This window comes from Phalangium opilio, unplaced genomic scaffold, assembly GCF_054372755.1.
Source record: "Phalangium opilio isolate 3A_F unplaced genomic scaffold, DU_Popi_V2 ptg000019l_1, whole genome shotgun sequence".
Taxonomy (NCBI): Eukaryota; Metazoa; Arthropoda; class Arachnida; order Opiliones; family Phalangiidae; genus Phalangium; species Phalangium opilio.
The window spans coordinates 650,931-672,426 of record NW_028324152.1 but is presented as its reverse complement, the minus strand read 5'-3'; the positions used below and the strand labels follow the sequence as shown (position 1 = coordinate 672,426).

At 36.7% G+C, this 21,496-nt stretch overlaps 1 protein-coding gene and 1 pseudogene across 1 annotated transcript; both read right to left on the bottom strand.

The window, feature by feature from the left end:
• Window positions 1–16,201: 16,201 nt before the first annotated feature.
• Window positions 16,202–17,020, bottom strand: LOC149697720 (putative fatty acid elongase 3). Its single transcript, XM_089867232.1, has one exon. The coding sequence runs from the start codon at window positions 17,018–17,020 to the stop codon at window positions 16,202–16,204; it is 819 nt and encodes a 272-aa protein (XP_089723358.1).
• Window positions 17,021–19,132: 2,112 nt separating this feature from the next.
• LOC149697719 (very long chain fatty acid elongase 6 pseudogene) lies at window positions 19,133–19,699 on the bottom strand (annotated as a pseudogene).
• Window positions 19,700–21,496: the final 1,797 nt, after the last annotated feature.

Here is a 21,496-nt window from a genome sequence, read left to right as displayed (position 1 = left end):
TGAAGTGCCCTTCCTTTTTGCATGCGTAGCACACTCGCGGACGCCTCCCCCCACGTTTATTCCGACCGCCTCGACCACCACGACCGCCGCGACCGCCTCGACCGCCGCGACCTCCGCGACCACCTCGAACACCATTGTTGGTAACGTACACGTTGCCGGTAATCTTCCAACTATCCATTTTTTTCTAAGCCTTGGTCGGTTAACAAGGAATTAAAAAAAATCACAATTTAACCACAAAAAGTGCTCCCAATCAATTTTCAAACTAGTTCATATAAATAAACCTTTAAGTTGTTAAATATATGACTTAGTTTAAAAACAAATTAAAAAGAAAATAATTCTTTATAAATTTTGGCATAGAACTCACTTTCGTTTCTTTAAATTTGAAAGTTGGCACCTTGACTATAGCCCACTCGATCACGCACTCCACCGTCGTGGAGCGCGTGATCGAGTGGGCTATGCACTGACAGTGTAAAATAAAGAGAGAAATAATAATAATAATAATAAAAATTTAAATATTTATGTAAATGCTGAGCTACATAAAGGAGCCGCCTTGTTTCTGAAGGGTGTATACATACAAAAAAAAAAGAAAACCTGTAACCAACAATGCATAGTTTACATCGTAGGAGGATCCATACCATTTACACAGGGAGGCCAGGCTTCACGTGTTACACAAGAAGGGCTGACTCACTAGGTGAGTCTAAAGCCATGCCTCCTTTTGCAAATGGTATGTATCCTCCTAGCCTGTAAACTATCTATACAATTACTAGGTCGGGAAATTGTCCACAAGATTGTGCAAAAATAGTGTCGCGTTTTCATTGCCAAGCTATCAATATTTTGGAAAATTTATTGGTCAAAATGTACAGTGACCCCCTTAATTTTTAAAAATATTATGGGACATTTTAAAATTTTATTGAACAATGTCCAGTGTACTGTGCTTATTTCTGGCCCTGCCTATAAATGTTCCTGTGCTTATTTTCGGCCCTATACACAAGTGACAACTTTGCCTTTTTAACTAAGCCTATTTTTATGTTAAGAGCCACGTTTTCGGGCGCCTTTTTCTGTTTTGGTACGTATTCTCAAGCACAATTTCCTCTGCTACTACTTACTAAGACTTACAATTTCTAATTAATCTTTTAAGGGTTAATAACTTTTATTAGTTCCATTACTTTACAACGTCTGTATTAAATTATTTCCATTTTTTCACTTGTTTAATTTTTATTCTTTTTTCCCTTCACGTTAAGCCTACTACTTTTTATTACATTTCACTGTATGTTGTTTTTATTTAAGAGTGTATATAATTGTACTTCTTTGTGGTTCCAAAGTGTTCTTTGTGCAACGCTTTATTGGATAGCTTTGTGGTTTCAAAGCGTTCTTTGTGCAACGCTTTATTGGATTTCTTTGCCGATCAAAGGCGTTCTTTGTGCAACACCTACCTAATTTGGGTTCTTTGCGCAATACCTATTTTGGGTTCTTTGCAAATCTAAGTTGAAAATTGCTGTGTGGAATTAAGATCTGTTTAAAAAATACACTACTGTGTTATATTTCTTAACGAATATTCAAAATGGTTTCAACTGAAGCAGTTAAGAGGAAAAAATTGCGTCAAGCAAAGCAAATATATAGAGCGCAAGTAAAGTTAAAAATGCAACTTGAGAGTAAACCTAAGAGTCAAGCTAACAAGCTATATTGTAAAAAATACTATTTGAAAAACAATGAATACTTTCAAAGAAAAAATGCAAAAAACTATGTGTCACGTAAATCTCACCTTGAGAACCGGAAAGTGCATACAAGAAATATGCCTTCAGGTGGTGGCACTAATGTTCGTACAAGAAATAAAAAACCCAATAACAAACACATTCTGATGGGTAAAATGGGTTTTGCAAAAAACCTCTTAAATGCAGGGATTTTCAAAACAAAGAACAAGAAATTCATAGCTGAAAGCTACAAACGGTTTCTGGTCACACGTTTAACTGAAAGATTGGCAGGATCAAAGTCTATTGACAGTGAGACTTCAAACAGATGCACCAAATCTGTCTCTCACAAGCTGAAATGCCAATTGTTAGCTGGTAGAATACTACACTTGAAAAGGCAAATGTATTCAGCATACAACGCCCAACTATCAGGGATGGTTACTCAATTTAAAGATATTGTCGAGAAAATCATAGAAATTGGGTGTGTTAATCAAGACAACTTGGCGGAAGTTGTAGGTGGGAAAAGGCTTCACAGTAGCCTAAAAGAAGCCTATTTCCACGAAATCACCTATTATGCAATTGGGAATAATGGTAAAATATTAAAAAATGACAATGAGTTGCGTTACAGAAAAATATTTCAATTGGATTCGGATGGTCATGTACAGAAGGTGCTGAGAGACCGTGCTACCAATTCGAACAAAGAATTGTTTGTTGACGAAATGGGGAATTTCGTTGACATAAAAAACAATAACGAGACTAGTAACGTAGAACGAGTTTTACAAGTTAATGAGTCGGGAATTGTTACGAATCTTTTCAAAATTGTTGAAACTGAAGAGAAGAATCCGAAAGCAAATTTTGTGATCAATGAAGGGGGGTTTATTGAAACCCAAAACAAAACTGTATACTGGGAATGCAGTGACATTTGTAATGTTCGAACTCGAGCCATTGCAAAAGTACTAGCTTTCATAAACACAGTTGCCAATGCTAATGAAAAATCTTTGACTAAAATTTTTGAGTCTGATTTGGACCTTTGCGAATTAAGAAAAGAATTTTGCAAAAAATCAAACGTGTTTATACCACCAGATGGGGACGAAGTAGTGGTGAGAATAGTTCCGTTCCTAGGACACACCTCTTACTGCGCTGATAGCGAAGAGTGCCAAAGTAATTTGCGTTCTTTCGCTGAATTGGCTCCACATTATTCGGGAATTAGAAGTATTATGAATAAGATGTATCAAGTCAAAGCCTTGCTCAACGCGTTAACGAAAATTTCAACTGAAATTGAAAGTGGTGATTACGATTCTCTGACGAATGTCATGGTGCAATCGAGAAAAATCCAAGCCACACGTGGGAAAAATTTAAATACCGAACAAAATAATGCTCCCACAGGAAGCGTTAACGCTCCTCGGCCGACTCTCGATGAAAGTGAAATCTTGAGTCTTTACGAGAATCAATTCGCTCGGGCAATGCTAAACACCAACGAGTTTCACGACACGCCTTGCGACTGCTGTTTTAGAATACTGAAAAAAACTGATTTAAGAGCTGTAGAAAAACTAGTAAACAGTGCTGTTTTTGATAACGAGGCCTATCTGATTTTAAGAGCTGGCTGGATAATGAATAATTCGGACGCTAGAGAAGCGGATATGCTTCTATGTCGTTACTGCGCTACGGATTTGGGAAAGGGTAAAGTTCCCATTAGATGTTTTCTGAACAACTTGGCGGTTGACAATCCTCCGCCAGATATCACCAATTTAAACATGTTCGAGAAAGTTTTAATTCAGCTTGTGAAGCCCTTCCACACTGTGGTGCGGTTAGGCACTAAAACCAATTCCAACGTGAAGTTTGGTACGGTTAAAGCTTTAAAGGGAAGAGTAATTTATCTTCCAATTCCAGTGGAAAAAAATTTGAAGATGATTCCCAAAACGTTGCCCAAAAATCACGAACTGCATATCTTGGTGAACGGCGTTCCCACTGCGGACAAAAAGGTTTGGCAGCAGGTTGTTTGCCTCGAAAAAGTGTTGAAAGCTTTCAGTGTGCTGAAAAAAATTAATCCTTTTTACAAACATATTGATATTTCGGCAATGAACGAGGATTATATTTGTGGGACGCAATATATCGATGGCGGGGAAAATTCATTGATTCCCGATGAATTACTGAGCGTAGCAGATCCACTTGCGCTGATCAACGATGGCTGTGATGCGGTGCCACGTGGTTCCGCTGCGCTTCCAGTGAATTGCAATCATGACATGCCAGCTGACCAAAACGCTTCAAATATGAGCGTTCAGGGTGAAAATCAGTTGACCCATGCAGCAGATGACTACGCAATTATAACGCAACCCGAGGCTTTGTTGCGAAAACTTTCTGAAGGCGAAGCCAATGATCTGTACGATCATTACTCTATTCATCCGGTGAACGTCCAACCACCGAAGGATTTATTGGGTGCTTACCAAATGAAGCGCGTCGAGGCCGAGCCGGTTAGCACTTGGGACAAAAAACTGGAATACATGAGCTTCGTTCATTTGTTCCCTCGGGGTCGCTTTGGCAAGCACGATGATAGACCATTTGGGAAAATAACGGAAACCGAGTATCGTTTATCCCGTCTTTTGAACAAAAGTCCAATTTTTAGACGAGATTACGCCTATTTGTTCCATTCTTATCAAGAATGCGAAATGAAAGCGATTTCTAGCAGTTTGAACTACGTTCTTCGTGTTAAAAAACCCATGCCAATTGGTGTTGAAAATTTGCTCAATCGAGTTGAATCTGGCGATAAAGAACTTGAGAGTAATTTAGCTACTTTCTTGGGTCATATTCGAGGAACGAAGGACTACTGGTATAAAGTTCTTAGGGACGTTCTAGCGATGATTCGTGAATTCGGTCCTCCAACCTGGCTTTTAACTTTTAATCCGGCCGAGTACGATGATATGGAACTGCACGATCACTTGAGAAAAGTGAATTCAGACGTTCCAGGAGTAGAGTCGATGACGGTGGCTGAATTGTTGAATTTAGACCCACTTAGCGTCAATTTGCACTTTCACAACAAAGTGCGGTCGCTGTTAAACAACTTTGTCTTGTGTAAGCAAAATCCAGTTCTTGGAATGATAGAACATCATTTTTGGAGGGTTGAATACCAATCTCGGGGTTTACCTCACTACCATATGCTTTTGTGGGCCAAGGACGCTCCAAAGATTGGAACTTCTTCGACCGAGACTATTTTGGATTACGTGCAAAAACACGTCACGTGTTCGATGCCAAGAGCATCGGTAAGTCCGGAACTACACCGGCTGGTAAAAAAATTCCAAACTCACAAATGCACCTCCAGTTGTTATAAGAAGGTGAAAAATTCTAAAAAAGGATTGAAAGTGTGTCGTTACGGTTTCCCTCGAAATGTAACAAACATTGCCACTATGAATTCTGTTAGATCAGTTACTCGTCACCGTAAAATGAAAAAGGTGCAGAAACGACTGTACGACTTGCCGAGAAAACAGCACGAAGTTTTAATCAATGATTACAATCCCACGCTACTTTTGGCTTCCAAAGCCAACATGGATTTGCAATTTGTCGCTGACAAATCGGAAATAGTGGCAAACTATGTCACGGCTTACGTGACAAAGGGAGACCGGGCTGACATGGACCAAACTTTTGCCGAGTTAGGCAACGAAAGTTTGTCCAAAAAATTATTTGCCTATAGATTGAAATCTTTGACGTGCAAGCAAATAGGAATTTATGAAGCTCTCGATATGATGCTGGGCCAAGACCTTTTCAACAAGTCTGACAGCACTAAATTTATAAACACTAACTTGAAAGAAAACCGATCGAGAATTTTGAAAGGTTTCAAGGAACTCGCTCGTTTGAGGGAAACTGACCCCGAAAGCAAGGACACTTGCCAAAAAGGGTTCGTCGACGACAAATATCCGAATCGTCCTGACAGCTTGGAAAATCTAAGTTTGCGGGAATTTGGTCAGTTTTACGATTATGCGATGCGCTCTGAGGGTGTCGAGAAAAATGCGAATGTAATCCAGTTGAAAAACAATCTGGGTTTCATGAGAAAGAGAATTAAGCCGTACATAATAGAGCACTTTATTCACGACCCGATAGAGGAGAAAGAACAGTATTGTCACGCCCTACTGATCCTGTTCAAACCGTGGCGTGACGAAACTGAGTTATTGGGCGAGTTTGAAACCTACGCCGATGCTTTCGAAAACTCTCTTTCAGTGTTAAAAGAAATGAGAGAATATCACGCGAAGCTCTCTGTTTCCAAAGAAGTTGAAAAGAAACGGAAGGCTTCTAAAAAGGCGAAAGAGTCAGAAACCATCATTTCGGATGTGGAAAGCGACGACGATGAAAATGCTCTGCAAGGGAAAGAAATTGTTATCGAAACCGAGCATGCAATGGCTGATGTGGAAGCTGCCATGGAAATGAATTTCGAGGCTGATGTTGACAATGTGGCGTCACTAAACTCGGATCAAAAGAGAATTTATGATGACATCATGGATCACTTCTCCCAAAAGGGAGAAAAATCTGGAAACAAGTGCCTTTTTGTGTCAGGACCTGGTGGCACTGGGAAATCGTTTCTCATAGACACTCTCGCCAATGCCGTAAGGCGTCGCTTTCAAAATCCTGCTAGCGTAGCCATTGCCGCGCCAACGGGTTTGGCAGCTCTGAATGTTAATGGCGTAACGTTACACAGATTACTAATGCTACCGGTAGATCATGGGCGTATCGCCGAATACCATTCCCTGAGTTCAGACAATATGAGCATTATGAAAGAAACTTTGGGAAACTTAAAACTGTTAATTATTGATGAAATTTCTATGGTCTCATCGGTTTTACTGACTCACGTTCACTTGAGACTGAACGAATTTTGGGAAATGAACCAACCATTTGGTGGAGTGGTCTCTATCCTTGTTTTGGGAGACTTTTTCCAATTGCCTCCGGTTCAAGGGAATCCCGCGTTTATCAAAATCACTTCCGAAGAAGCCAGACTTAGATTCAATTGCATCGGAGGAAGTGATCTTTGGAAGTTTTTTAAATACGATGAACTAACGCAAAATGTTAGACAAGCCAACGACCAAAGTTACGGCGACATTTTAAGCAGAGTTAGAATTGGAAATATTTCCGAAGCTGATGTTGCAACCTTAAAAAGTAGATTGGTTGCTGACGGACAACACATCGAGGTGGCTATGGATCTTTTCATTAAGCTGTCCAATGAAGGGTTTCACCCAATTTGTTTGATGCCAAAATTAGCGATGTGCGAAAAATTCAACTGTGAAATGCTGCGAAAAAACGGCGAGAAAGTTGAAGTCATTCCTTGCCAGGATAGACTCGCTGACTACGGCAAAAAAATGAATAAAAACATTCTCAGGAGACTGCAAAGCCTACAAAACGAACCGTCCAAAACTGGCGGTTTGGAGAGCGAGTTAATTCTTTGCGTTTGGCTGCCGTATAATGGTCAGAAGGAATATTAGTTTTGAAAAAGGCGTTGTAAATGGTACGATGGGTTTCGTAACTGGATTCAAGAAGGACGAACAAGGAAACGTTGTTGGCATTTTTCTCAGAGTAGATCGCGAACCGAATAACGACGACGCTAACACTGACTTTTTAGTTGAGAAAATTAGCGTCAAATTTTTGCTCATGACAAACATTTACGTTAAGCGCTCGCAGTTTCCCGTCATCCTGGCGTACGCTATCACGATACACAAAAGCCAAGGAATGAGTTTAAAATGCGCCATTATGGATTTGGGTCCGAATTTATTTGGAACGGGCATGGCGTACGTCGCTTTATCCAGAGTGACGTCCTTAGCCGGACTTCATCTATTACAGTTCGATCCGACTAAAATTAAGGCGGATGGACGAGCCATAATGGAGTATAACAGGCTTCGCAAAAAATATAGGCCAGATCTGCCTCTTTTGGAAATAACGGAGTCGAAAGAAAGGCGAGGTGGGAAAAGAAGTGCGCCTACACTATCTAAAAGCCTTTTAGAAGGCGAGGAAGAGAGATGTGAAGAAACACCGAAGAAGAAAAGGAAAGCCCAACAGAGTTTGGATAGTTTTCCCTTGAAGGGTTTAGCTAACGATGATCAAGTAACGTGCTATTCTAATAGCGTTTTGCAACTGCTCTTATTAGTGCCGGAATTAAGAGAATTGGTTAAGTCTTACAATGGATCGTTCGTTGAAAAACCAGTTTTACGGTGCCTTCATAACACGATAAACGACATCGAGAGTTCTCAAGGAAGTTTCAGTCGTAAAGGGTTGGAACTGAGAATGGCTGTTGGAAATCATTTTACGCAAAACGATCAACAAGACGCCAGTGAATTTTTGATGGTCCTCTTGACGACACTAAGCCAAGAAATGGAAGAAGATTACTCTAAGGTTCTAAAAGAACTTTTTTGGTCAAAGTCGCGAAACGTTACCAAATGCCCCAAATGTCAAGTTGAACAAAATTCGGAAAATATTGTTGAAAGCAACATTTTCAATCTTCCACTAGAAAACCGAGATAAAATTGATTGGAAATCTCTAGAAAAAAGGATGAGATTAACAGAGATGCGGTGCGTTTATTGTAATAATCCAACAATACAAGAGCGTGATGTATTGATATCCAGCGGAAAGTACGTTTTTCTGTGCCTTCTACGGGGCGATTACAGAGATGGTCGACCAATTAAGATTTTGACTAAAATATCAAATTTTGAAAATCAAAATGTCACTTTGAGCAAGATTCTCTTTAAAACTAAAGGGGTGATTATTCATAAAGGTCAATCGTTGGCCGAGGGACATTATGTGAACTTTGTGAGAAAAGACAACGGCTGGTACGAGGTCAGCGATGCAATGATCAGAAAAAAGGAGAGATTCGTCAGTAGCTTGACTGACGTCACTGTTTTGCTCTTGGAAAGAGTCTAAACACTTTAAAGGGGAACTAACGTGCCTGAAGTCCATATTAAATTTACCCCGAGTAAAGCCTAAAATTTCAATAATCGTACCAGAGAGGAGCATCATATCTGTCGAAGATATACTAATAGTTTCATATTCCCTTTTAAGTAATTTATGCTTGGGTAAGATTGTTGGCCCTCGAGCATGTTTAAGGTTTACAATGGTTAGAGATTAATTTTGATGTTGCCCAGACTATAATAACCGTGAATGGGAGAGGAGGGAGGATTGTAGGGCCATGCTATTGTTATGAAAAAAGGCGATGATTCTTGCATTAATTTTTAAATTTTCTAGTGAAGGGTTTTTAATACTCTGTACTAGTTTTGCCCAAATGGTATTTTATGTAAAAACAAGTTAAAAACGTAGCCCCTGTTGGTAATGCTATGTGATTAAATATAATTCTTTAATAAGCTGGTGAAACTATTGAGACAAACTCATATTATTAGTTAACATTGAACAGATTTTTGGAACTGAGATTTAGACACTCGTAACCAAATATTAAATAAATACTGATTAAAATTAATATATTCGAAGAGTTCTCTAAATATCAGTTTCGCAACTACCATATTTTCTCTTTTAAGCGCGCTATATTTTTTTTACATTAAGACGCTTATAAATTTTTTTGCATTAACCGTTCCAAAAAATCCACGAGATTTTATAAACTAAATTAATTTAATCTAATATTATACTGTTTTAATTTCAACCCCCTGTAGCGAAGATTTTGTGTTTCAATATTATTTATTAATATAACCTTTCCTTTGTATAACTTATCAATAATGTGTACCGGACCCAATCTAATACCACTTACAAAAAGTCATTTTTAAACTATTTAATAGCCATATGAACTTATTAATTTGTCCCACTAACTAATATCCTACTATTGTTGGAGAATTTGTTTTTATAAAGTTCGAGAATTATTTCCCCAATTGCGTTTACCAATATATGGTTTAGTTATTTATTTACAAGGGTAATGTAATATATATATATATATATATATATATATATTACATTACCCTTGTAAATAAATAACTAAACCATTTTTTTTACAATTAATATTCCAGGAAGTTTTGCATATTCTCTATGTGTTTCTCACCAGCTGGAGTAGTCTGAGTGACGGGTGCCATTGAGTAAAACCAACAGGGGTAGAATGTGCAAAGCTTTCTGGAATACCTTTTTTTTTCTTCAAAATTTAATAACCTTTTCATTGTCCCTTTGGTAACCCACGCGCAAAACAATAATTCTCATGTCCTAGCAGCACTGTTTCCAATCTTAAAGCTAAGAGTTGCGTTACAAAATTTTAAAAATAGACCTTCAAAATCTTATATTTAAATGAACATATAATTGCCAGTAAATTGTAAAGTTTTCTTTCAACCCCCGCCCCTTTACATAACTAATATAACGAAGAACAAAATTATTTCGACTTAAATGCTACAAGCAGTGCATATTTTCAACTTTGAAACATGCAATTTAAAGACTATTTTCGTACAACTACGAGCGTATTGTATCAACACGTGCCAGCTGCTAAGCTTCAACAGAAAGATAATTCATCATAGCCATTATAAAAGGTTAAAACTACACAGCTAAAAAATATGATCATCATCATTATAAAAAACAACACAACAAGACTTCGATAGACAGATCAACAAATATAAATATTCAACTTCTATGCCGAAATAACAGACACTTTAGACTGGCGTGTTCAAAGAATGAGAGCGACTTTGGATTAAGAACAGCAAAAATATTCAAAGAAATAACCTTCGTATTGCTTGAGTGTGTGTCTATAGAACGTCAAGCTGTACCAAGGCCAAATAATACGTGTCAATTATTTGGTTTCCTTGCATAATTATGTAACGGCTTGGCAAGCCTTGCCTTCAAGTTCATCAACACAATAGAAGTTAATAACAGCTATGAATTCGCTAAAAAAACTTTTTTGAACAAAAGTTGCTTCAACGTTATTAAAATTTAGAACAGCAATGGTTTGTTACTAAAATTATGCACTTTACTATGTTGGGAGTTTGGGCGCACTCCTGTAAGCCAAGCTTCTGGGCGACAAAGTTTTGAGGGAATATGGGACTTGTCAGCATTCCTACCCTACAGGAACTGACTACCCCGTGTCCGCGGGTGGTGAAATACCCCAAATCCCCCCTCCTTCACCACCCGATTAAACCTCAAGTACTTCACTCGTAACTCTAAAAAACCCAACTGTGATTAACCGCATAATCACCTTGGACTTCAGTTTAAATTTCCATTGAAACGCCTTATGAACGTTATTTTACGGACGTTTGCCAAACAAAACAAGTTCGGTGGAATTAGTAAAATAAAGCTGTCAATTAATGACGTTAAGCAGTAATGCTATCTGAGTTCAAAAGTAATAAATATAAAAAAAATAAAATGGACTGGAGATGTCGCTACCAAACACAAGGCACATCATTAAATCTCTGAACTAAATTGCAGATTCTACATTAACAAAACAAAAACACGCGCGGTGGAGCTAGTAAAAAAGCTACCGATTAATGACATTAACCACTAACGCCATTTTAGTTCAATAGTGAAACGCAAGGCTCCTCATTAACTGTGAACTAAACTGCAGACTCTACATCAATAAAACAAAACCAAGCGCGATGGAACCAGTAAAAAAAGCTACCAATTAATGACATTAACCACTAACGCCATCTTAGTTCAATAGTATTAAATATAGAAAAAATAAATCAACTGGATTGAAGATGTCACTAACGAAATACAAGGCGCTTCATTAACTCTCTGAGCTAAAATTGCAGATTCTACACCAACAAATCACTACCCTTTTTAAAAAGGATCTTTAAGTATATTAGCAGTATTTTAACAAACTCCCCCTTCCCTTTTTTATACCTAAAATAATTTAACATTAAATCCATGCTTACTATTTTTCTGGCTATTATATATTCTCAATTTTACAGTCCTAGGATTAAATGTGTATAAATATTTTTTCATCATTGAATTATTCACTTGAGAGATTAACAAAATGATTATTGGTGCTTTAACGTTAATGTTGAACTTTTCACACTTTTTAAGTCCAACCTTCACGTATGACTGTCTTTGAACATTTTTTTAATCCCTCTCATGTATTTATAGTGAAACTTACATTTTAGATTCAGTTAAAATTAATTATAGTTATTCATAGCTTTTCCCTGTTAAGGTCTATTTTTTGCCAGTTAGGACGCAATCGCTAATTATTCTCAAAAGCCTTTCTGGTGTCCAAAATAATTTTCCTTATAAAGTTATGAATGAAACCCTTTAAAAAATACGCAACTGTTAGCTTTAAACGTGAAAAACAAAATTTTTATTTACTGAAAAATAATTATAATGAATACCATAAATAAATAACAACCAGGGAAATATAATTCCAAATTGCATGCTGTATATAAACGTAGCAATTATCAAACCAAATGTGTTTTTAAAATAATTTAGCACATTCCAATAAAATATAATCATGCGTGTTTTAACTTTTAAAAAACGTTTCACTTAAATATTCTTAAAGCAATTTATTGTTTTAATGATTTAAAAGTAATTATTGAACAGCCATAACCTTAAAAAATTACAATTTATATTTTATAAAATAAATAATACTATTAACCCTAACTTTTGTAATCAATAAACTACTGTAACTCTCATTTGACTTTATTTATCAAAGGTAAAATAGTTACCATTAGTTTCATAAATACTACTAAATAATTTGTTGATCCTATTATTTCCTATATTCAATGATAAATCTAAGCACAGTTCCATTGCCAGACTCCCGTAGTACGCTGGCTAATCATTTTTTATCTATCCCAATGGCTAAATCCAATTAAAATTGTACTTAAGGACAGAGCGAAAAATAAAATATGCCAAACTACCACACTATACGGAAGAGAAAATCTTTTTAAGACGCGTTATATTTATATTATATAATTATTATGATATTGCCAGCTTTTCCAAAATACTACAAAACTGTAATTTCTTTTCCCCCGAAATATTGCCAAATTATTGCTAGTTGTCTTATTTAATGTCATTTTTAACAAGAAAAATTACTATTTTAGTTTCTTAAATTAGGTTAAAGTTGATCACAAAAGATGATATTCTATATGTTGAATCTCGTGTAAAGGTTAAGAGATATATCCGTTCTGTATAAGATGTTGTTGACACAATGACATTGGAAATGGGGTTCAAAATTAGCCTGAAAGCAACTGGTATATTCTGGTCTGGGTTCATCAGAAATAGTCAAACTAAAATCTTTGTCATGACATCACACCCTAGTACAATATCTTATTTCATCAGCTCAAATTAAGACTAAAAATATTGATGTGACGTCCCCTTAGCTACTAAATCTCAGTCTGTTGAATGACATACTATTTCCTTTTCTGCAGCATGCGGGAATGAGCACTGAAATAAATTTACCACCACATGTACGCAAAATTAATAAAAATTAAGACCGAAGTAACAGATATTAATCAAAACGCGTCTTGGATTTAACCAAGACCTAAAAAGTATCGATAAGAACAAGGTTAATCACTTGACTGAATGCGCAGATATTGAAACTTTTTTTTTTAATTAAAACTTACATGCTTAAGAAAGTATGTTCCATCACCCTATTCCATTGAATAAACTTACTTTACTGGTAGTAAATTTTTTCCCTCTCAATAATTTGAAAAATTTACTTATCTCGGGTTTTCGAGCACAATACCATTCCCCGAAAACATTTTATAACTACATTTATTATCACTTTTAAGAGTTTTCGTGTGGAAAAATACCTTATAACTAGTAACTACACGTAACAATGACAAAACGATTTAGGGTAGTCTGCTTTAGCTTCTGCTGCGCCCGATACGAACAAGGAGGATGTATAGTTGTATACCCCCCTTGATTGAAGTACGCCTTGTGCCATTCTCATGCCTTGTCTTTCGCTGGCCTCGTCACCAAGGCAATAGCCCACTCAATTACGCGTTAAGCTGCTCGAGAATTCTGTGTGAATTACTTTTTAAGGTATTCGTCAGCAAATAGTAATTGTTTTTGAGAGCATTCCTCGCCTTGAAATAGGACAACTACGAAATAATTCGACCAAATTGAAGTTTAAATATTCGAACAAATCTTATTTTATAAATATCTTCTACCATTTCAATTTCTATAAAACTGTTCTACCAAATGCATAAAGAGTGCTACCAGAAGTCTCTGGGGCTTCTAGAAATACAACATTTACTATAGGAAGATTCGCAGCGACAAGTTTAAAAATCCCATATTCCTTTAAAAACCGTTAATGCATTATCCTTGTTCCTGAAGATATACAGACTAAGTGGCAGAGTCGAGCCACAGCGTCGTAGATCACGCGACTCGGTGAACGCGGGCTATTTTTCAAAATAACCAAGTCATAATTTTCAGGCTACGACCACGCTTAAGTTAACAATTACAACAAAGAAAATCAAAAAATTACGAATATCATGCACGCCCCTACTGCTTGCGAACCATAGAAACGCCATGGCAGAACCGTTTGACCATTGTCTGTCATACCGTTGCTATAGACCCTTTTTACGTAAAAAAGAGATGTCAATCCTTAGTATCGGGACATATGGGAGGGGGGGGGTTTCACCCCTCGCCGTCTCTGCTCTATTTATGATCTTTCCATCGACTCGACTCACTCGAGCGAGATGGAAGGCAAAGTTTTACCCCCGTGTCTTTCCATGTCGAAGTGGTCTATTAACATAAGTCAGTTTAACCAAGAGTAAAAATCATAACGTCCATGTTGAATGTGCTGCAATTGTTGAAATTTGCACTAAAATTAACAAAAGGTTTCACTATGGAGCGTTCAGGGCATGAACGGGGATATGTTAGCAACCTATTAACGACACAATGTCATACACGTACTCTCTTAAAAGTGATAATAAATGTAGTTATAAAATGTTTTCGGGGAATGGAATTGTGCTCGAAAACCCGAGATAAGTAAATTTTTCAAATTATTGAGAGGGAAAAAATTTACTACCAGTAAAGTAAGTTTATTCAATGGAATAGGGTGATGGAACATACTTTCTTAAGCATGTAAGTTTTAATTAAAAAAAAAAGTTTCAATATCTGCGCATTCAGTCAAGTGATTAACCTTGTTCTTATCGATACTTTTTAGGTCTTGGTTAAATCCAAGACGCGTTTTGATTAATAATAATAAAGAGGTTGAACAAAAATAACTTTACCTTACCTATTGCTATTGGGGCTCAAATAACCTAACCTAACCTCATACTTTGAGGTTAAAATGATTACCCGTAACATATGCCTAACCTTAAAAGACGTACAGAATATTTTGAGTGAATAGCCTCTCGATGCTCAATCTTTACTTTTTCTAAAATGATTACCCACTATCTTTGATTCAATAAATTAACTAGTGTTATAATTGTAATAGTGCGACACAAACAGAAACCGTAAGAGAGTAGCTCCTCGAAGCGAAGCTTTCAACAGTACTTAAATGATTACCCGTAATCCTTACTACAATAATTGCAATAGTATGATGCGAACCGAAAACTTGAGTGAGTAGCCCCACGATAGCCAGCCTTTAATTGTGGTAAAACGATTAACCAAAACGCCTACCTAACCCTTCATATAAGTACAGAAATTCAGAACGCGCTATTGTTTACAGTGCTAAAATGATTATTGGTAGAGAAAATCTGAGTTATTAGCCCTTCGATGCCCTGCCCTAGTAATAATTACCCGTAATAATTGTAATATCTCGGGCCAAAAGCTAGTATATTTATTTATTTAATAAGGCTCGAGGGATAGGGTCGTGATGCCACCAGGGCTTGGGTAAGACCCCCTTCCATGGCAAAAGAGTCTAGATACAATACTTTCTGGATAAATACACGTAACTAGGAATAAACTCCGCCTTAAGACCATTCTAAACATAACGTCAGTATATATTTGCTTTTGCTTACAAAATTCCCCTCGATTTCTTTGAATGTTGATATAGGGGAGCGGGATTGAAAGCGTCAAATCCTTATTGTTAACAGTGACAGAAATTTCAAAGGGAGTAGGAAACCTCCCTTTTAAATTAAGGCAATATCATAATCGTTTCTCTCGCTTTAAATATATCGACCAAACGTAAGACCCAATTCACAATGCGTAACCTTACCGGTACAATTAAATCTAATACTTATACTGTCAAAGGCGAAAGTCTGGCACGACGGGGACGCCAACAGGTCAGGTCAAACTAAGAGCCTCATCGTAGATGTACATCATACGATATGGCTGCAAGGATTGTGTGTAAAGGCAGTATTTTAAGGCCTGCGAAGCAAAAACTAGTTTATGTATAATTTTATATATTACACTCACTTTTCTCGGTTCATAGTGTGACCCTTTGGAATTGTTAACCCAAACCTTTAACCTTACACCATTTTTTGCTTTTACGTGTGATATTTTTATGAATAACTTAACACATACGAGTTAGTTTGCCAAAATGCACTTCATTTCCTTGGATATTTAAGACATTTACAGTATATTAAGAATTTTTCAGCCAAACATTATAGCATAATTGGTTTGTTTGTACAATATTTAATACGAAAATACACCCGCACATTTTTCATAGAAACAGTCCAACCTTTCTAAATTTTCTTGTCATGCGAGGGTGGTGTGTTTATATATCTTTTCGAAAAGAAACTCACAAATAAATATAACATAAAAAGACCAAATGTGATCCCCAAAATAGCCATTGGTATCGTAGTACTACACTCTTTGCCATTCAGATTGGCCCTAAGCGCGTAGAAACCCGCCACGAGATAGGCGACCATTTGAACAATCTGGGTGCTGGTCATAATCATAGAAACATTAATGGGAACATTTACTTTCGCCGCTTTCAATGCATACATGAAAAAAGGCACCGAATAGTTAATTACAAAAACCCAACGCCCAAAAGCGGGCAATTCAGATACAGAGTACCACAAAATTACCATCGTTAGAACGTGATGGGTCACGTGCAAAAGTGTCAATGGCTGTTTCTTCATGACCACGAAGACAGTGTCCAATAACTCGAACGCTTTCGAGATTGCAAATGCAAATACCCAAAATATAGTGACCGAATTTGCCCTGTTGTCATAAACTGACCTCTCAATGCCAAAGTTCTTCATTATGTAAAACATCTCTGGTATCCCTCTTAGCATCCCACAGGTACTCAAGACAGCCACGGACATGTTCCATATCAAAAGTGCTTTGCGAACATTGAAGGCTTTTCGCGTTTTCATGTACTCTTGTAAAGAGAAGATCAGAAGCAGGTAGGCTCCGGCGATGTACAAACTCAGATGCCAGTTATTTTCGAACCATGATCTCATGAATTCCACATCGAATTCCAACTCAAAATCTTGCACCAAGGAGAAATACAGATATCCTTTGTAATCAGATTTCGCTAAGTTCGGATTGGAAGACATTATGAACGCGACCGAGACGTCTGAAAGCGATTTGTTAAACGATAAGATAAAATCGAGAAATATCAATGTTCGAATTTTACTAAGGTATCTGTTGATGACGTGAATGATATTCAAATTTTTATTGAATGTTTTGTTATTTATGCCCTTTACTTTCTTGAAAGCCGGCGTTAGATTAATTAAGTTTTAATAGTTACGAGGTTTAGTTCTTTATATCGTTTCTTTTTTATGTATTTGAACAACCAACAACTTGATTAGGTGACGATGGTTTTCCTTGTACTACGGTGTTATAAAATAAATTATAATTAAGTTTATGAATATCCAATACAGGGGGATTAAAAGTGCCTTGCCTATTAAGTACGGATAGATCATCATGCAAGAGTCCAATAACTCAAACGCTTTCGAAATTGAGAATGCAAAGACCTAAAACTTAAAGACCGAATAGGCCTATAGTTATGGCAAACTGGAAACTCGATGCCAAAGTTCTTCAGGACGTAAGTCGTCTCTGGTACCCCGTAGGTATAAATGACAGTCACTGATATGTTCAATATCAAAAGTGCTTTGCGAACGTTGAACAGTTTTCGGGTTTTCATGTACTCTTGTAAAGAGGAAGATTAGAAGCAGGTAGGCGGCGGCGATGTACAGACTCAGATGCCTGTTATTTTCGAACCATAATCTCATGAATTCAGTGTCGAATCCTGACTTTGGAAATACTTAACCTTGAAATAAAGAGTATGTCTGTTTAAAGGATATCATAGATGATTTTTAGGGTGTGTCTTGTAAGAGCAGTTCCCGAATAAGTACCGCGGTTCCAAAAACCAAAACGCAATATTCAAAACTGCGGTTTTAGAAATAGTGGCTGCTGTTTTGGGAAATAGCAGTGCTCAAGTAGAGTTTTGTAGAATTCTTGACATTACAGTTTGACTTGCCTATTAAGTACAACAGAAGTTTATAAGATTAGTTCCGCCTATGACGTTTCACCTACGTTACTTCATGACAAGCTCTCAGTAAACAGTGACAAACTTATTGAATATATCTTATTAGATCATCTTATCCTAACCTTACCTTACTTTGCCTAATTTTTGCTACTGAGGTGCAAAAAAAAAACAAAAACCTACCCTTACCTTACCTGATCTAATAATATTGAGTTTCAAATAACCAAACTCACCCTTCCCTTACCTGATCTAATGATAATGAGTTTCAAATAACCAAAAAAACCCAAACATTACCTGATCTAATAATATTGAGTTTCAAATAACCAAAAAAAAACCCAAACTTTACCTGATCTAATAATATTGAGTTTCAAATAACCAAAAAAAACCCAAACTTTACCTGATCTAATAATATTGAGTTTCAAATAACCAAAAAAAACCCCAAACTTTACCTGATCTAATAATATTGAGTTTCAAATAATCAAACCCACCTTTACCTTACCTGATCTATAATATTGAGGTTCTAATAACCAAGACTAACGTTGTATGGCCTAATACTATTGGGCTTCAAATAACCCAACCTACACCATCATAAACAACTATCGTTTTTCACATCCCGGTTGTACTGCTCTTTAGGGATCTGCTGTAACACTATACCGCGATTACGGTCATGATAACCGTTATTATGGGGTCCACTCATTTTGAGGTCTTCTCATTTTAGGATATATCCCATTCTTTGCTATTGGTGCGTAATACTTCTAGGAATTAGAAGATTTTAGTTAGTTTGCCAAAATGCACTTTATTCAGTAGGACATTATATTAAGAATTTGTCAGTCAAACATTATAGTATAATTGGTTTGTGAGTACAGTATTTACGACGAAAACACAGCTAAACATTTATTACAGAAACTCTCCAACCTTTCTAAACTTTGTTATCATTCGAGGGACTCGTTGTTAAATATCGTTTTATAAAGAAACTTACAAATAAATATAACAAAATTAGACCAAATGAAATCCCCAAAATGGCCATTGGTATCGTAGTATTACACTTGTTAGCATTCAGATTGGCCCTAAGCGCGTAGGAACCCCCCACGAGACACGCGACTATTTGTATAATTTGGGCGCTGGTCATAATCATAGAAACATTAATGGGAACATTTACTTTCGCTGCTTTCAATGAAAATTAGGTGTACATGAAAGAGTGCACCGAATAGTTAATTACAACAATCCAACGCCCTGCAGCGGGCAATTCAGTTACACCGTACCAAAAAATTACCATCGTTAGAACGTGATGTGCCATGTGCAAAAATGTCAATTGCTGTTTCTTCATGACCACAAAGAAAGTGTCCATTAATTCGAACGCCTTCGAAATTGCAAATGCAAATACCCAAAACATAGAGACCGAATTTGCCCTGTTGTCACAAACTGACCTCTCATTGCCAAAGTTCTTTATGATGTATGCAATCTCTGGTACCGCTCGTAGCATGCCACAGGTACTAAAGACAGCCACGGACATGTTCCATATCAAAAGTGCTTTGCGAACGTTGAGGGGTCTTCGCGTTTTCATGTACTCTTGTAAAGAGAAGACTAGAAGCAGGTAGGCTCCGGCGATGTACAGACTCAGATGCCAGTTATTTTCGAACCATAATCTCATGGATTCAACATCGAATTCCGACTCAAAATCTTGCACGAAAGGGTAATGCGGATATCCTTTGTAATTAGAAATCGATAAATTCGGATTTGATGACATTATTAATCTGAACTTCCTAGAAACAACCGAGACCTTTGAAAGAGACTTGTTGAATGAATATCTAGATTCGAAATGCAATGACGTTTAATTTCTTCAATTTTATGAAAATTCCCTGTGGGTTGATGAGGTTTCAAGCATTCATAGTGAATTTCCAATGGAATTCCCAATTAATGTTTGAATGATGAAACTGTTTTCTCATTTACATGTTTTTACACAATACTTACTACATAGACTTGTTGAATGAATATCTAGATTCGAAATGCAATGACGTTTAATTTCTTCAATTTTATAAAAATTCCCTGTGGGTTGATGAGGTTTCAAGCATTCATAGTGAATTTCCAATGGAATTCTCAATTAATGTTTGAATGATGAAACTGTTTTCTCATTTACATGTTTTTACACAATACTTACTACATAGTCTTTCGTTAGCTTGATTTACATATCGAAATATATCAAGGAAATACGAAATTGTTGGTTTAGATATTATAATTTTTGCAATCTGTCCTTTTTGACTAACCTTGCCTCACCTGACCTAACAATACTGAGGTTCAAATAACCAAATCAAACATGACCTAATAATACTAAAGTTCAAATAACCAAACCAAACTGAACCTTGTAATACCGAGGTTAAAATAACCAATCCGAAACTGACCTTATAATACCGAGGCTCAAATGACATGGAAGGGTTTTCGCGTTTTCCTGTGCTCTTGTAAAGAGAACATCAAAAGCAGGTAGGCTCCGGCGATGTACAGACTCAGATGCCAGTTATTTTCGAACCAAAATCTCATGAATTCAGTGTCGAATCCCGACTCAAAATCTTGCACGATGGAGTAATGCAGATATCCTTTGTAATTAGATATCGATAAATTAGGTTTGAAGACATTAATCTGAACTTTCTAGAAGCGACCGAGACCTTTGAAAGCGATTTGTTAAATGAAAAACTAAACTCGAAATGCGTTAACATTTAATTCTTTCAATTTTATAAAACATTTAAGGTTTGATGACGTTTTATCATTCATTTATAGTGAATTTCCATTGGACTGCTCTAGGATTGGTTCCGAGCTCGTCACTTATGTAAAACACTAATCCGAGGGGGAAGTGATCTTTATTTACAAATGGAACAAAAAAAAACTTTTCATAGCACCCCGGAGAAGTCGAATGAAATTCGCAATTAATATTTGAATGATGAAACTGTTTTCTCATTCACATCTTTTTACACAATACTTACTACATTGACCTTGGTTATCTTGATTTACATATCAAAATATATCAAGGATAAATGTTGGTTTAGATATTATAATATTTTTCAATCGGCCCTTTTTGGCTGTAAAATTTGTAATGGGATAACCGATATATATTTTGAAAAATAAGCATCGTGACTGAATTACGATAATTTTTCCTTGTAAACAGAAGCTGACCAACAAAAGTGATTTAAAGGGTAGAATTCATTTGCCTATCTAGTATTTATTTTGAGTACCCACTACTTACTAATTAAGAAGGTTAACTTTCCAGAAAATTTTAAACTTCCTATGTAGGGCAATTTGACCTGGGCGTTGATGAATTAGTCAGCCAGGACTTCTTTAAATATAATTTTTTGCAGCAAAGGAATCCGGCCCGACGTTGCGCGAAAGAATCTAACCTAATGATAAATTAAAACAGGTTATGGATGTTCAATACAGGGGGATTAAAAGTGCCAAAGTTGATTCGAGAAAAAAGCGTCCGGAGTGCTTTGGGCGAGTGAACTGAGGGCTTAACTCTGCGGGCGCACTGCCATAACCCGTCTATTTACACTCAATC

Coding starts and splice junctions, on each gene's coding strand:
- LOC149697720 (XM_089867232.1), bottom strand. CDS start 17,020: ATGTCTTCCAATCCGAACTTAGCGAAATCTGATTACAAAGGATATCTG.